This window comes from Globicephala melas, chromosome 13, assembly GCF_963455315.2.
Source record: "Globicephala melas chromosome 13, mGloMel1.2, whole genome shotgun sequence".
NCBI classification, from domain to species: domain Eukaryota; kingdom Metazoa; phylum Chordata; class Mammalia; order Artiodactyla; family Delphinidae; genus Globicephala; species Globicephala melas.
This window is the reverse complement of record NC_083326.1, coordinates 65631197-65649023: the sequence shown is the minus strand read 5'-3', so window position 1 is coordinate 65649023 and position 17827 is coordinate 65631197. Positions and strand designations below refer to the sequence as shown.

The 17827-nt window shown below is 44.3% G+C and overlaps 1 protein-coding gene across 3 annotated transcripts in view; it reads left to right on the top strand.

Annotated features, from left to right (window-relative positions):
- SLC5A1 (solute carrier family 5 member 1) overlaps positions 1-17827 on the top strand; it is a 54905-nt gene that overhangs the window by 11855 nt on the left and 25223 nt on the right. For all 3 annotated transcript variants that reach the window (XM_060310740.2, XM_030860920.3, XM_060310741.2), the window contains 3 exons: positions 10946-11050; positions 11652-11711; positions 12886-12990. In XM_060310740.2, coding sequence (XP_060166723.1) covers positions 10946-11050; positions 11652-11711; positions 12886-12990 — 270 coding nt within the window. The remainder of the gene's footprint in view (positions 1-10945; positions 11051-11651; positions 11712-12885; positions 12991-17827) is intronic.

The window sequence follows — 17827 nt, the reverse complement described above, 5'->3', positions numbered from 1 at the left end:
ATTTATTTAGCTGCTCCAGGTCTTAGTTGCGGCACGCGGGATCTTCACTGCTACAGGCGGGATCTTCATTGAGGCATGCGGGATCTTTAGTTGCAGCACGCGAACTCTTAGTTGCAGCATGTGGGATCTAGTTCCCTGACGAGGGATCTAACCCAGGCCTCCTGCATTGGAGGCGCGGAGCTTTAGCCACTGGACCACCAGGGAAGTCCCCAGATGCTCCTTCTTAAAGTGTGAATTCAATCATTTATCCATATATGCATTGCTATTATTTCATTCTACATTTACATATTGATTACCTTCTATGTGCCACATTCTGTGTTAGGTGCTGGCATATATTTGTGTGTGTGTGTGTGTTTGTGTATGTGTGTGTGACACACATTCTTACAAAATGTATCTGAAATTACAAATAGTGGTGAGGGTTAAGAAGGAAATGTGTTTGAATCTTTATGTACATAAGAGGATCAGGGAAGGCCTTTCTGAGGATTGGGCATTTAGGTTGAGCTCTGAAAGATGAGAAGGAGGCAGCCATGTGAAGACTGGGGGAAGAGCGATCCAAGCAGAAGGAACAGAATTGTCAAAGGCCTGAGGTGAGGAGGAGCTTGGGATACTTGGGAACTGAAAGAGGGCCAGCATAGGGGAGAGACCATGCATATTGATCAGGCCCTTCAGGTGAGCGACCCTGAGTTGTTGATGATCCCAAGGATGAGCCCGTCTGAGCTGGTGAGAGGGTTGGTCTTCAGCCACCTTGACCTATAAATGCCAACAGAAGACCTCACCCCCCTTTTGTGCCAACAGCCTGTGGGAAGATGCCAGCTTTGGCAGTCGTTTCCTGATTTCACGCCCCTTTGGTTGTTGGGGCAAAGAGAGAGTTCATGAAGAAAATAAGTGAAAGGCCACCATTGTCCATTTTGAGTTGACATAGGGTAAACAGAGATTATGATGACTCTGGAGAACGCCTGTGTCTAAATATTTACGAGTCTCCAAAATTAAGTAGCCTGAATATGTAAGCCCCACCTTCTCTTCTGTCCCAATCCAGGAAATGTCATCCCTACGAGATGGCAAGGGTCAAAGATTAAACCTTTTCAAACTTCCCCTGTGAAAATATTCCTTACTAAGGGAACCAAGATGTTAATTAATCAACTTATTTATTTTTAGTTTGGAAAATAGAGTCACTTTTTATTAATACATGTTATTTTTTGTTAACATATAATAAGTCTATTATTGTTATTTTAAATGATTTCACAAATACATATTCTTTCAATTTCTCATTTTATATCTCCAATATAAATATAGATAGATATAATCCTCATAAACTCTTTGGAGTCTTTAAAATTATTTTATTTTATTTTTTTGAATTTTATTCTATTTTATTTTTTTATACAGCATGTTCTTATTAGTTACGTATTTTATACATACTGGTGTATATATGTCAATCCCAATCTCCCAATTCATCCCACCACCACCATCTGACCCAAGATGTTAATTTAGATTAAAGACCAGTTCCCCAGAGGATGAGGGAAGTATCGAAATACAAGTGTGATGCAGACACACACATGCTGTTCCTGAATTTACAATGAGTCAATGAGGTGGGCTGGGGGGTCTGACTGCATTGTGCCCCTTCAGGGAAGTTCAGAAGGGAATGTCTGGGGAGGAAGGGGGAAAGACAGTGTGGTGCTCTGGCCTCTTCTTCTGTCCTTTGGACAGAAGTCACATTGGGCTGTGGGACCTTGGGCAAATCACGTCACTGCTCTTGTCCTCAGACTTCTTACCTGTAAAATGAAGATGAGAACAATATGCACTTCACAGACTGTTGTGAGCATGATCAGATAAGGTGAATGAAGTGCCTGGCCCAACACTTGGCCTCCAAGGAGGCACTGTAAGTTAGTCATCCTCTCTCCCTTTCTTATTCTCCTAGGACGGAGCTCTCAAAGTGTGGTATCCGCAGCAGCAGCAGCAAAAAAAAAAAAAAAAAAACTTGGGTTCTTGTTAGAAATGCAAAATTTCCAACCCCAACCTCGACCAGTGTATCAGAAACTTGAGGGGATCGGGCTCAGCCATCTGTGGTTTAGCAAATCTTCCAGGTGATTCTGACTAGGGTTGCCAGATTTAGCAAATAAAAATACTGGCTGGCCAGTTAACTCTGAATTTCAGACAGTGAATGATTTTTTAGTATAAGTATGTATCACTCAATATTGGCACATACTTTTACTAAAAAATGTATTCTTTTATCTGAAATTCAGATTTAAGTGGACATCCTGTATTTTGAGTCTAGATTGTGGTGCATGCCAAAGTTTGAGAACCACTGTCTGAGGATATCTCGAGGGAGGCATCCAGCACAGCCCAGAGTAGTGGAGAGGAGGCCCTGAGATATCCTGGTAGCATTCCTTAAAGGAAAGACAGAAGCTGAGAACAGGAAGCCATCTCCAGAGCTCTGGACATTCTGGGTGTTATATGATCCATTAACAAAGAAAGTGGTTCCCCGAAATTAGCTGAGTGTATTTTCCATTTGAGCTATGAAGATCTTGCTCCCTCCAAGAGAAAATGACCACTCTGTCTAAGGAAATTCAGGGAACTCCATCAAAACACGGGCTATGTAAAAGCATCATTAATATTTCTTCTGGTTAGTATGGCTTTGTGGGGTAAAACTTTCCTAAAGATTTCTCACGTGTCACTTCATTTAAGCCAGAGAACACCCTTGTGAAATAGGCTAAGAAGGATTCTTATCCTCAGTTTATAGTGGAGAAAACTGAGGCTCAGGGTAGTAATATGACTTGCTCAAGGTCACATAATTTGTCCTGGCAGAGCCAAGAATTTTTTTTCTTTGGCCGTACTGCATGGCTTGTGGGATCTTAGTTCCCCTACCAGGGATTGAAGCTGGGCCCTCGGCAGTGAGAGCGCAGAGTCCTAACCACTGGACCAAGATTAGAACTGGGTGGGAAGCCTCTCAGTGTGCTTAATAGGAGGGGAAGAAGGTGGGGTGGGGGGCAGGCACACCGTTTAACTATGCTTTCAAGGCATATACAGGGCACTCTTTTTTCAGTCCAGTGGCTACCTCTGATGGTAAATCTAGGAACACACACAGAGCCATTGTCTGTTGCTTTAGGCAATTCTTGACTCTTCAGCTCGTGGTCCTGAGTGTTCACATACTATCTTACTTTGCTAAGGGTGCGGAAGTAAAGAAAAAATGAATGTGTAAACTTGAACTTTCTTCCTCTGGGCTTTAATTTTGTTTTCACTTGAAAGAATAGGGTTGACCTTAATTATTTCCAAGGTAATCCCTGCTCTAACATCAGATGACTGAGTGTTGGCAAGTAATAGGCTTTCCCGTATATTTCCTATTTTCTATTTTATGTCATATAAAACATAGTTTTCAATTAGCATTCAATGATATTTTCATGTCTTTTTCTACAACCCCAAAAACAAATACATAACTTCCCTGCATGCTTTGTTCTAAGACTTCAGGCTCTACAAGTTAATCTGAGACCACCCTGGAATTGTTGCCCTTTATTGTTAAAGGTATTAAAGAATTGTGTTCTGATTATAAAATTACACATACTCATTGTGGGAAATTTAGAAAAATACAAAAACACACTTAGTGTTTTTTTTTCCAGAGATAATCACTGTTTAATTTGGATATCTCTCTATATCTATCTATCTATCTTTAAAAATTTGGGGATCATATGGTATATAACTTTGTATGTTTTTTTATTTGACATTTTTGTCACAATCATCTCCTCATAACAAATTCTTCAAAGCTATAATTTTAAAGGCAGTGTAATATTTCATCCTGAGTATGTACCTTAATTTATCCAGTGGTTTTCCTATTGTTGGTCATTGATGTTGTTTCCAACTTTCCTGTATTGTAAATAAGGTAGCATTGAACATACTAAGAAAATCCTTACGTATAAGACTTTCTCTGCATCTCTGATAATTTCTTAAGATAGAATACTAAAAGTAGGATCGTATGGTGGAAGGAGATGATCTTTGGATTTGTGCCAACAAACTGCTTTCCAGAATTACATTTCTATCAGAACTATGTGGGAGAGACTATTTACTTGCCAATACCAAATATTATCACTTAAAATTTTTTGCCTATTTGATAGACTAACCCTCAAGGTCAGATTCCCCTTGAGGTCTTGGTCTCACTAACACTGAGCTTACAGGTCACCCTTTTGACATCTCAGAGCAGTTTAGAGTTTCTAGTCAGCCCCACTGTCTTTAACGGGCCCCGTGTGGGCCTGGCAGGACAGGTTTATTGCTCTTCCTCAGGAGAGAGCCGTCCTTGGCATGTCCGCATTAAGAGTCCCGACTCCATGCAGCCAGTGGGAATAAATGCAACTCAAAGGCATTTGGTCACCATGGTTCCTGTCATTTCCCCAAGAGGAGACTCCAAGGATTTGCTGTCACTCACCCACCCACTCACTCACTCACTCAGCAGACTTTCACTGAGTGCTTGCCATGTGCAAGAAAGGTCCTATGCTAAGTGGAAGCAGAAATGCTCTTCAAGAGCTAGAGGATATTTGGGGGACAACACTTGTCCGGAAGCAGTTACCAAAATAGGGCCTGACAGGCACCAGGAGAGTGCAACAGGCGACAGGTGGGGTAAGAGGTCAGAGGAGGAAGAGATTGGTTCTGGAAGGTGTCAGCAGAGAGATGGGACTGGGCTTCCCTTTGGTCACTGGGACAGTGTTTTTGCAGGTAGAGCTTGATGGAGAGGGAGTTCCAAGCAGAAGGAAATGGTGTAAACAAAAGCAGGAGGTAGGAAAGCACAGGGCATATCCAGGAGGCTGGGTCTGTGTGATTTAGCTAGAGCATACAGGACTTGGAAGAGTGTGGAGGGGCTGCTGGGATTGGAGAAGGAGGATGAGGCTAGATTGCAGAGACCCTTGAGAGCCTGTAATTCCTCTTCCCATTTTCATGCCATGGCAGGGCAGAGGAGCCCTCCAGTCGGCAATATTTATTGACTCTGGTGGTTGAGGTCATCCTCTGGGAACTCTTATAACCCCCTCTCTTGAGGAGACAAATTGTGGAAGGATTTCCCACAAAGCCTTTAAGTGGCTTCTGTAGACTTCCATATGAAATGTCTCAGTAACTTTGCTATGGCATGAGGATACTTGGGAAGTTTTTATTTAACTGAGCCTGCCGGGTCTGGGGTTCACCAGTGAGACTGGTCAAAGCTTGTTTCAGTCCATGTGCTATATGTTGGCATGTAGAGAAGTGACAGTGTCTCCCACTGGGTGGCCCAAATGCCATGGTAAACTCCGGAAGTTCAGTAGGGGATTTTGGAGAGAGAGCCTCTTTCACCCCAAACTTTTTGTTCTCATCTTAGCATCCCAAGTTTGTAGTTAGTCGCTGGCTTCTGGTCCCAAAGAGAGGTCAAAACAAGTTTAAGAAGGAACAGTGACTTTCAGTGCAGTCTAGGGCAGGTTTCTCAAACTTCACTGTGTGTAAGAACTACCCTTACTTCTCTGATTCAGTAGGTGTGGGGTGGGGACTGAGCACTCGTAGCTCTCCTAAGCTCCCGGGTGAAGCCAGTGCTTCTGGCCCGCAGAGCACTCTGTGAGTAGCTTGGTTTAGGGAGCCCATTTCTAGGGCTGAGTTAAGCACTGAAGGAGCGATCACTAGATGGACTGTTGTCTGCCTTTGGTTTGAGAGGTAGATGCAGTCCCTGCTAGCTTCCAACTCCAGACATTAATAGTTGGTATGGGGAAATGAATTTGGCCAGATGTTTTCCTTGTGGTTTAAGTGGTTGTCCCTTTAGAGAAGGCTCATGGGAAAACATCAGATTTGTGCCAAACCCTGGAGGGATTGAAGTGAAAAAAATTTAAGTGATAGAGCCACTGTATTGTTAAGGCAAACCACATTATCAGGAATCTAAATTGCAATGAGAGGAAATCTATTCTTGTTAAATGGTCCAGATAATTTAGAGGCAGATTCTCTGACAGTGATGGGAATAAGAGGGACTGGCTTTGTCCTCAGCACTGCCAAGACCCATGGCTGAGAGGCAGGTTTAAAAGTATTTGAAGCCACATGATGTTAAAAACAGATGGTAAGTCAAGAAGGGCAGCCTGCTTAGCTCCGGACAACCCATGTCTGGACTGGTCTAGAGGCCCAGGGTCTGAGACCTATTTGGGGACACAGGTGGGGCTGAGGGCAACAGAGAGAGCAACAAGGGCCACCAGTGAGGAGCAGACACATGAGAAGAGGAAGCTTAGCCTGGAGAAGATTTGAGGGTGGGTACAACCCTTGTCCTCAGATACTGGAAAGACTAGCTTGTGGAAGAGAGATTTGACTTGTTCTGTTGCACTGTAGAGGGCACAAGTAGGACTAAATGGGGAGATTTAAGCTCAAGGTAAAGGAGGACTTTGCAACCATTAGAGTTGTTCCACTATGGATTCAGCTGCCTCGTTAGGTGGGGCATTCTCTGTCACTAGAGACACACATCCAGAAGCTGACCTTCACTTGGTGCGGGGGGGGGGGGGGTGGAGTGTTTCCGAGGGGATTCAAGCTGTGACATCTATGGGCCCATCCAGTTCTGGAAGATTCTGTGATTCTCTAATTTCTCCCTAGGTTTTTCCCTCCTGCCAACCATCTAGGATAGGAAATTTAGGCAGTAAAGTATGATTGTGAATTCCCTAAAGTCAAAGGAGAACATAGTCTTTTTCTCTTTGTAATGTAATGACATTACATTATTTCCCCAATTACCATGCTGCGAAACCTGTTGGGTTTGGTCAGACCCAGCACATTTTGCACTGTGACAGCAAACCATCTAAATACTTGGAATGGCTTCTTGAGCCCCATCAGAGAATGAGGAAGGCCTGGAAAGAAGTTAGTCAGAAGCAAGGTCAAGCTGGGAACATTTCAGAGGAAGTCTGAAATCCTGAACTGAGAAGGAATGTGGGAGGAAATTACAGAGAAGGACAAGATGCTTCATAGGTCACTCCCTAGATGGGGCATGATTCCCAAGTGGACATGAACATGGGTGAGGTGTGGGCAGAGAGGGCTTTTGGGAAGTCAGAGTGATGAAAGCATTGTTAACAAGCTCCAGTGAGAGGAAGGGTGGTGTGAAAACCTGTCAGAGGAGTGTAGGTGATAAAGCAATGATGTATGTATGTATTAGCCCGCTTGGGCTGCCATGGCAAAACACAACAGACTGAGTGGCTTGCACAACAGAAATTTATTTTATCACAGTTCCAGAGGTTAGAAATCCAAGATCAAGGTGCTGTCAGGGTTGATTCTGGTGAGACCTCTCTTCTTGGCTTGTGGACGGCTGCCTTCTCTCTGTGCACATTCAGTGAGAGAGAGAGAGACAGAGACATAGAGAGAACTGGTGTCTCTTCCTCTTCTTATAAGGACCAGTCGTATTAGATTAGGCCTTACCCTTATGACCTAATTTAATCTTAATTTCCTCCCTAAAGACCCAATCTCCAAATATAGTCAAATATAGGGTTAGGACTTCAACATATAAATTTTGGAGGAACACAGTTCAGTCCATAACAGTGTCCATTGTAGCTCTTGTGAACTGTCTTTGAGGGTGAAGTGACTGTCTTCTTGGAGGAAAGAAAGGACACTGATTGAGGGCCCGCTGAGTGTGTCATTACTGATTCATAATCTCCTTTGACTCCTGCACAACCCTGTCATGGGAGAAGATTGAGGCTTGCAGATGTTATGATCACCCAGATTGGAAGAGGGCAAGAGAGCATTCAAACTTTAATTTTTAAGCTCATGCTGCCTTCTCACTGGAGGGAACTTTAGTGTGAAATCTTGCTGAATTCCTGGGACTGCATCTTTAAACCCGGAACTGCCAGGAAAGACTGCTTGGCAGGCTCATTTGGGGGTCCGGAAGGGTCTCTGAATAGGGAAGTGACTTGATCAGAGTTGTGCTTTGGAGAGGTCATGTGGGTGGGGGGAGACTGGAGAGCACCTCGAAGCCTGTTAAGAAGCAATGACAGCCTGTACAAGGGCAATGTAAAAAGTGCTAGCTGCCTATGCCATTGTGAAGGCAGAGTCAGGGTTTTGTAAATGACTGAGTGCAGGTCACGGGGCGAAGCGGGGGAGGTCGGATGAGGCCAAGGTGAGCGACTGGAAAACAGTAGTGACCATGATAGAAATGAACTGAACCTGGACTAATACCTGCAAAGCTCCCCTGGCCCCCATTCCATCAGATGGTGAAGGGCTGCCTCAGGAAAGCCTACAACTGCTTAAAGCCCACTGTCCCCCTTTGGGGGGATCTTGGAGAGAAATTCTTGAACTTAAGGTTAATCTAATGCAGTTAATTATTACTAGTAATTATGCTCTTAATAGTGTAACATTAGGCTTAATAATTTATCAAGTGAGAGATGATAAATGAAAAAAAAAAGATAATGTGTAATGACAGGCAGGCTACATGCAGAAGGGAATCCTGATTAAAAGTGAATTCTTATCCCCACCAAGCTGTGAGGAGAGGAAGGAGGTGGATGTGTTTAAACAGCCTGCTTTCCTCTCAGTTTCTCCTTCTTGTCCTCCTCCTCCTTCTCCTTCTCCTCCTCCTCCTCCTCCTCCTCCTTCTTCTTCTGCATCACAAAGCATTTTACTGTTTATGCTATAATGAGGATGAAATGCAGTCTAGATCAATAGAATTTTTACACAATGAGAATTCCACTTATGGTCAGAGCCAATGGTTATTTACTTCTTTATGCAAAGCTTACTGGGTCCTATTCTTTTAACAAAGGCAAGCATGCATATGTTGTACAACACACTTTAAAATACAGATAACAAAAGATTAAACTCTTAAGCAGCAATAATCAAAGTACACAGTTTCCCTTCTTAATGAATGACGTCCACCCAGTTACTAAAGTCCTGAATCTAGGGGTTACCGTTGATTACCCTTTCCCGCATTTCCCACGTCTGATACATCAACAGGGCTCATCAACTTTGTTTCTAAAATGTACCCCAATCTCTATGCTTGTCTTTGTCTCAACTGCCACCACCTGAGACCAAGCCGCTATCCCCTGTTACCTACAGGCAGCAACTGCCTCCCACATGTTTTTTTGTTTTCTCTCTTGCCCCCAACAATACACTCTCCACATACTTGAGAGCAATACTTAAAAACAAGTTAGATCCTTTCCCTCCCCTGCTTGAAACCCTCCAGTGGCTTCCCATCAGACAGAGTAAAATCCACTCTCCTATCCTGGCTTGCTAGGACCTACGTGATGTATCGCCTCCCAACTTTCCAGCCTCATCTCACACCACCCATCACACTCCAGCCACTCTGGCCTTCTTTCTGCTTCCCAACCATGATGACCTTCTCACTTGGGAGGGTGTGGGGGGGTGGCCTTTTCTTTGCTGGAAAGCTTTCCCTCTGATCTTAGCATGGTTGACTTCTTTTATCATCTTGATCTCAGTTTAGAGGTCACCCCACAGAGGGACCTTTCCCAGACTAAAGCAGTCACTCTATCTATCACACCTTCTCTATTCTCTTCACAGCACTTAACCACTCTCTGATCTTTTTTGTTGTTGGTGGTGGTGCTTTTCATACAGGAATCCCCAGTGTCTAGAATGGCACTTAACACACTGAGTAGGTGCTAAGTTAATATTTGTTGAGTGAATGAATGAAGGCACTTACACCACTGTCTCCTTATCATTCTGGAGACCTCCTGGCCCAGCCTTCAGAGATCTCCCTCTCCTCTGACTTAGCATATGGCACTAAGCACCCACTGTTTTATATCAAGGAACAGTTAGGACAGTTTCTTGGAGTAATCTGCCTTTTGGGAAATATGTGTTTTGTTCCAAATTTGAATCATATTGGGGATATTAGACAAATAACTACCAGCCTCCCCCAATTGCTCAGCAAGACTGGGGATAATCATACTAGTTTGATGATCATCAAATGTTGCTATGCCTTCTCCTCCTGGGTACAGAAGAGCTCTAGAACTTTTTGGAGTTCTCTTGGACCTCAGAGGCGGTTGAGTTGATGGTACGGTACCATGATTGGTCAGTTCAAAATCCCTCTCTTGTTTCACCTGATACTTTCTCCTTCATCTCCTATTCAAAAATCCCATTCTCCTTTCCTCTCCCAGGCGTCAACTCTTGGGTATTTAGTATATGTCCTTCCAATTTGTCTTCTAACCTATGTTTCTAGACATATGTATATCTTTGAAAAATGCAGTGTTTTGTGCATGTATCCATAGGACCTTTGTAAAAAAATAAAAATACTATATCGAGGGAATTCCATGGCGTTCCAGTGGTTAGGACTCCATGCTTCCACTGCCCGGGGCCTGTGTTTGATCCCTGGTTGGGGAACTAAGATCCCACAAGCCACGTGGTGCGGCCAAAATAACTACTATATCGACTTAGAGAGTTATTATTAGCATCTCTTGTTACTTGGGAGCTCATGGGATTACAGAATTTAACAGCTAAGAGTCACTTGGAAATTATTGGCTCTACCCCCTGCCTTCTTTGACAAGTGTCAAGTAACTGACGTCCAGAAGCTTCCTTTTAAATGATTTCTTTCAAAAAAACTGTCCACATTTCCTGAGATCCTGTATTGGTCAAGGTGCCAAGTCAGGAGTGCTGGGGGACACAGAGATGAATGGCACAGGTCCTGCTCCTGAGCCCTCCGCCGCTGGGGAGACTTCCAGAGGAGGCCGGTCGGGCTGTGGAGCTTCCCATGCCTTCTTGACTCTTGCGCATTGGGCTCACAGAGGACTCACAGAGTTCTGATTTGGGGATACATCCCACGACTCCTTCCGCAGTCCTCTCCTTTTTATCTTTGCTATTACCCAAGTCCTCACATCTGCCTTCTGAACCAGTGGTCCCGGCAGACTCCAGCATAGTCAAGTTTCTGGCTGGCCTCTGCTCTTTCTTGTCCTTCTCTTGGATGTCATGTCTCTTCTATCTTTGGTCCACCCCTGAGAGTCCTGGTGAAGCATGGAGTCCTCACCCGACCTTCTCTTTGTGTTTCCAGATTGGAGCCTCTCTGTTCGCCAGTAACATCGGAAGCGGCCACTTTGTGGGACTAGCGGGAACGGGAGCAGCTGCAGGCATCGCCACTGGGGGCTTTGAATGGAACGTGAGTAACATCAGAGACACTGTGTCCTGGAGCTGGAATGATCTCTAGCTGTCAGCCAGCTCAGTCTATACTCAGAGATGTTCTAGATGCTAGAGAACCTCCCAGGGCCACCTTGGAGTACAGATGGATGAGGGGCACAGCTTCAGGAACCCCAGGGTCCTGCTCCCCTTCCACCATGAGAAATCACTGATTTGATGGCGATAGTGTTTCTTTCTTCTTTTAAAAAGCCAACCCCTCCTGTACCCTTTCAGCCATATCAGAGGTTTGGAAATACCACCAGATTTCCATTATTATTATTATTATTTATTTTTAAAGCTCTCTAAATGGTATTTTACTCCTGTAAACCAGGGAAGAGGCAAAAGGAGCTGTGATGTCAGTGGGTAGCCCCCCGGGTTCCTCTACACTGTTGCCCAGCTGTTGTTCCTGTGGACCAATCAGGCATCAAAGTCCTTCTCCAAGCACTGATGGCCACTTAGGGAGTTGTGCCCAGAGCCCAAAGAGAAAATGCTGGGTGGATGGTCTGCAGCAGCTGCAAGCCCTGCAGGCAGCAGGATGGGCTAAGGTTCCTCCTGGTTTGACTCCACCTCTTTTTTGGTTTCAGGCCCTTTTTTTGGTGGTTCTGCTGGGCTGGGTGTTTGTCCCCATTTACATTAAGGCAGGGGTAAGTATTTGCTCTGTTATTATGTAATATATATTTCCTGCTGGCAAATATCTGTGTGAACTTGGTCCTCCTGGAGGGCAGAGGAGACTTTCTGGGATAAGAGCCTATGACTTGTCTCTCTTTCCTGGGTTATAAAGTTCCTGACTGCTCTCAGGGGCATTCAACAGATCTACTTGGCCACGACTTGTCCCTCTGGGAAGCCCTCCTAAGCAACCTCACTCTATTCAGCATTGAAAGCATCACATCCCCTCGGTCTGGGTGAATACTTGCAAGGCACTGTCGTGCATTTGCACATGATACGTAACTGTCTGCCTCGGCCCCTGGAACAGAAGCAACATGAGAAAAAGAACCATATTTTCCCTTTATTTAAAAACATCAGCAGCCTTTGTTTGCTGAGCATGCATCTGGTACTCAACTACCAAATGCATGCTCGGTCTCTTGACTAAACCTCTGACATTTTACATAAGAGAGCTTTAGCAACATCTGTCCATTGAGATATAATGAGCACCTACCATGTGTACGTCTATACATTAGGAGCTGAAATCAATAAGAAAGAGGCACAGGCAGACTCTGCATCTTCTGGAGGCTCATGGACTGCTGGTGATACATGTCTGATTCCAGGAGACAGCAGGCTCAGGGTTGAGAACATGAGACAGAGTGTGGTTGGAATTTGCAGAAAGGAACTGGGAGAGCAGTTGAGCTGGCCTGCAGCCACAGTCCTTGGCAAGGCTTATGTGCAGAGCAGGGTGAAGCACACACCCAGCGTGGACACCTTTTTTGGTGCACTGGAAAGGTACCACCGTGGTTATGATGTCTTGTTCACAGAAGGTGCTTTGTATAGGACTATCTATCTATTTATCTATCCCCTCCTCCTTCAGGGCAAGGATCTGCCTTCTTGGTTATGTGCAGGCATGTGTTCATTAAAAAAATTGTTTATTGGGCCCTTCTATGTCCTGGGATGCTACCCAGCTGCCTCTGCAGTGGTAGGGCATGTGAGATTGAGATGAGCAAATGGATGGAGGATGGGGACATCTGGCCACCTCGAAGACTTCTCTGACCAATGACGGTTAACCCTTGATCATACCTCTGACACCGGGGTGGATGCCTCTGCTCTGCTTGCTCTGGGCCTTCTGATCACTCAGACTGGCAGTGACCGCCCTTCCATCCCATGCAGGTGGTGACGATGCCAGAGTACCTGCGGAAGCGATTTGGAGGCAAGCGGATCCAGGTCTACCTCTCTGTTCTGTCCCTGTTGCTGTACATTTTCACCAAGATCTCGGTGAGTCCTCCGCCCTAGGGGCTGAGCACTGGCTGTCTCAGAACCTGCCTACCCTCGCTCCTCACCACATGCTGGCCCACCAAAGGGCAGTGCTATATGTTTCCATTAACTCGGTCCCTTAGGCCTTTTTGCTTCTTAGGGTAAAGTCCTATTTCACACATCAAGGAGTGAACACATGGAACTCCTTATCCTCTACTGTGGGGAAGATTGAAGACATAAACGGTTCAAGAAGGTTCAGTGAAAGCTGTTCTTCTGTTCTAACAGAAGATTAATAGGGAGTTAGGGATGCCTGAGGGCTGGCCCCGACCTTAGAGGTAGTTGTAAGCCTTTATGCCCTGTCAGGGTCAGAATCTGGCTCCAAGTGACATTTCTGATGCGCTTAAACATGGGCAGTCAGTGGCAACTCTGGAAGGGAACTCAGAGATTCCCCCTCTTCCTTCGTGAACAGGGAAACAGAAACTCTGGGCATGGAGATTCTTGCTCAGGAGTAGAACCCAGACTGCTGGCTCCAGCTCACTGTCCTTTTCACTGCACAAGCCTTCTTATATTCATTCAGAATCAGCTCCCTGGGCCTTTAGTTGCTAACCCTCCAGGGGATTTTTGCTCTCTCTGAACCCAACCACTGGGGTGGACCCCCTTCCATTTAGCCTGCCTCCCTGCCAACCTGGAGCTGCAGGCCCCAATATGCAGAGCTGAGATTTCTCAGGGATTGGCTGGCCATTGCGGTGTGTTTGAAAGCTGTGCAGAGCTCTTGGCTGACCCACTGGAGCAAGACTTGAATTCCTTCTTTACTTCTCTTCCTTTCTTGAAAATGTTCAAGTCAACTCCTTTTGATGGTAAAACAAAACAAAGTGAAAGACCCAGGAAATCATTGAAGTTCTGAGATATATTCCCCCTGACAGTCCAAAAGATGGCAGGAAGAAAAAAGTTCGCTTATAGGTCTTGCCTGGAATTTTTTTTTTAACCCCTAAGGAGATTGTCAGTCTGATAAAGGTTAAAGCAACAGTGGAAAAAAAAATTTTAAAGAAGGAAAATGTGAATAAAGAATAACAGAAAGAAAATAGGATCTTGATAAGAAAACTATCTAGGAGAATAATTGGAGGAAGCATGGGGTTGTGGAGGAGCTGGGCTTCTGCTCTACTGCTCGCCAGCGGTGACCTGGGGCCAGTAGCATATTGCTTTACTTCTCTGGAGCTTAGCTTCTTTGTGAGTAGGATGGGGATAAAAATTCTGCCTTGCTTACCTCCCTGGGTGGTAGTGAGGATCAAATGGATTTTCTTGAAAACATGAAACGTTTTTGGGATGTAAGATATGATGATGATGAACATGAGAACCATCGACGCTCCCTGTAAGAAGCTCCCTGGATTGCTTCAGCACCCTAACCTAGCTAGAGAAGAAGGCTATATATTCTGGATACTAGGCCCTTATCAGATATATGATTTGCAAATATTTTCTCCCATTCTTTAGGTTGTCTTTTCACTTTCTTGGTAGTGTCCTTTGATGAATAAAAGTTTTAAATCTTGATAAAGTCTAGTTTATCTGTTTTTTCCTTTTGTTGTTCATGCTTTTGGTGTCATTTCTAAGAATCCATTGCCAAATCCAAGGGCAGAGAGAGAAATGGCATTTTCTGTGCTCACATAGGAAGTGGTTCCAGCTTTCCCCCTTAGCCAGCAGTTACAAAGTACTCACTGCTCTATCAGAGGGGTTATCTCATTGACTATCGTCAATTTTCCTCTTTTTTCTTGTCCTTCCTCATCTAGCACTAAAGGTGAGATTGGACCAATCTCAGCACTCGTAAAAGATCTGCCCTGGCTGAAATCTGAGTCAGTTGGATCTGAACTGAGCCTTCTCCTCTAGTTAGCTAGGGTAATGAAAAAATAGCAGCTCGTGCTTTTATTGCCCTGATTACTTAAAAGTGAGAAAACAACAATATTAGATAACATTTTCAATTTTTTTAATTTTGGAAAATTTCAAACATACACAAGCAGAGATAGAATAGTACTAATGGACCTAATACTAATGGACCTAATTCTCATCACTTGGCTTTCACAATGAACAATATTTTGCCATTCTTGGTTCATCTCTCCCTTCCACCTTTTTTCTCCAACAGTATTTTAAGTCAAATCCCAGACATCATGTCATTTCACTGTAAATTCTTCGGAATGCACCTTTAACTTTTAAAGAACTTAACAATTGTGCTATTATCATGCTTAACAAAATGTATAGTAATTTCTTAATTTAAGTAGTTTAATACCTGGTCCATATCCAGATTTTCCTGATTATCTGAAAAATGTCTTCTTACAGTTGATTTGTTTGAATCAGGATTCAAATGAAATCTACACATGCATTTGACTATTGCTTCTTTAGAGGAAACGTATATATATCTCTTCAGCCTACCACAATAATTTTTCACTTTTATGTTATTACTTTCTACATGCATACACTTTTTTTTTTGACTGGGTTGTCTTTTTTGATGTTGAGTTGAAAGTGTTCTTTATATATTCTGAATACTAGACCCTTATCTGATACATGATTTGCAAATATTCTCCCATTCTGTAGGTTGTCTTTTCACTTTCTTTTGTGTCCTTTGATGCACAAAAGTTTTAAATCTTGATGAAGTCTGATTTATCTGTTTTTTCTTTCGTTGCTCATGCTTTTGGTGTCATTCCTAAGAATCCATTGCCAAATCAAGATCATGAAGATTGAATTCTAGGTTTGTTCCTAAGAGTTTTATAGTCTTAGCTCTTACATTCAGATATTTGATCCATTTTGAGTGATTTTTGTATATGATGTGAAGTAAAGTCCAGTTCTCCCAGAACCATTTGTTGAAGAGACTTTCATGTCCCCACTGAATGGTCTCAGTGGGAACATGTGCTCCGGGATTGGGCTTTGTCTTGGAGTTGGGACTGACACCCAGCCTTACTGCTCCCTCCCTGCCCAGCTTCCTGACATAAAGTGCTACTGCCCTTGACTGGTGCTTGTGTGCTTTCCCTGCCTATGTGGTGATTCCACCTCCTTCACTTTCTCCTCCTTTCCTTCAGCGTAGTTTTTAATTACAAGATGAAAACCCTGGGCATTTCAGTCTTATTTCCTTGGAGACTGGTGTGCATAGCCTGGACTGGGAGTTGCTGGGAGGGGTAGAGAAATCGGGCTTCCTGAGGCAGGGAAGGTCAGGTGCAAGAGGAGAAAAGGAATGTAAGTGAGAGGGTGGGGAGGTGACCCTGGCACTAGTGGAGGTTGGTGAGGGAACTGCTCCTTACTCCTTGGTTCAGCTTGTGAGATAGCACCTGTCTACTAAGCATGTAGAGGAGGGCACTGGGATTCCCTTTCTTGGAAGCAAGCCTTCTCCAAGTCCACAGTTCAGGTCGGTGAAAGTCTGTTGGCTGAGCTTTGCCCTTGGAGCTGATGTAGCAGTAGTCATAAAAATAATCTTACTGCTCAACATCTTTGCCTGCCTTCCCAATTACCTCACCTATTGTTCAGGTTACTGATTAAACCTCCCTGGACTTGGGAGCCCCCAGGTACCTGAGGGGCAGCCTCCCTCAGCTCAGACCCTGATGGAGTCCATCCCCCAGCAGATGGCTTTTTCTGAATTTTACTTTTGAACAGTACTTAGTATGGTCTGCCCCCTTTCTGTGTGATTTCTGCGGTTCCTTACTGGAGGCCTTGCCCAATGTCCTACCAGCTCCACCTGCTGCCCAGAGCCAGCAAACCCTTGAATAATGCACACGAAGGATGATAGCTGCCTTTTATTTGGTGCCAGTAGCTTTACTTAGTCTCCAGTAGGGGCTTAACTTATTCCATCTCCAGTCCTCATAAGAGTTCTGTGCAGGTGAAGATTTTTATTTAATTTTCCACTTGATGGAGGAGAAAACTGAGTCTCAGAGAAGTTAAGTAATTTGTCCCAAATCACATAGCTAGTGTATTGCAAAGCCAGGACTGGAGTCTGGGTCTCTCTAGTCCCAGTGTCTGTGTTCTCACAATTCTGCTCTGTGCTTGGATGGGATGAAGGCATAGGATAACAGGATAGATCATCTAGTTCTATGATCTATGCTCCCCTTTTACAGAGAAGAGAAGGGGCTTTGTGGGGTCAAACAGTAGCAGAACTAGATTGAGAAGCAGAATCCTTGATACTGAATCAAAACCTTTTGACATTATGTCCCCTGGCTTTCTAAGTCCAGTACAAACAAGTCAAAATTCAAGACCTTGGGGAAAATTTAAATAGCCAGTTAAGTGACCTTCCAATTTAAATGAGTTTCTGAGAGTAGGATTTGAGAGGACTGTAAAGGGAGAACATCAGCCGCACACTGGGTGTATAAGGGATCTGAAGGTGGGACATCTAGGCAGTGGGGAAGGACAGGGAAGGGTCAGACAGGCAAGACTTTGTAAATTTGGCTGACTTCAGGTTCACCATGGGTCACAGAGCATGAAATCTTTAAAAGGATTACACTGATATTGACTGTACTTGCTAGGAGCTCACATTAAGATACACGAGTTCAGGGCTTATGAACAAAAGGAAAGAATTGTTAGTTAACAAAGTAAGGTAATCAAGTATTTACATTGCACACAAACAGAGATTAATCACTATTGTTGTGTGTGTGTGTAGGCATGGGTAAGAAGAGAGGAGTGGCCTTGTGATATCCATGTCCAGACAGGGAACAATCAGGGACCTACCAGGAAGGCTTTGGGAGGATGCAGGGATCCAGTGGGCATGTAATTGATAGGAGAGAAAAAGTGAAATGCGTTTCAGGTGGAGAGTCCCAGATGTGGCCCAGGCCATTGAACAGGGGTGGTGTGGAGTCTTGACTATGGCTGCCGTCTTGTGGCTATGTCCTTT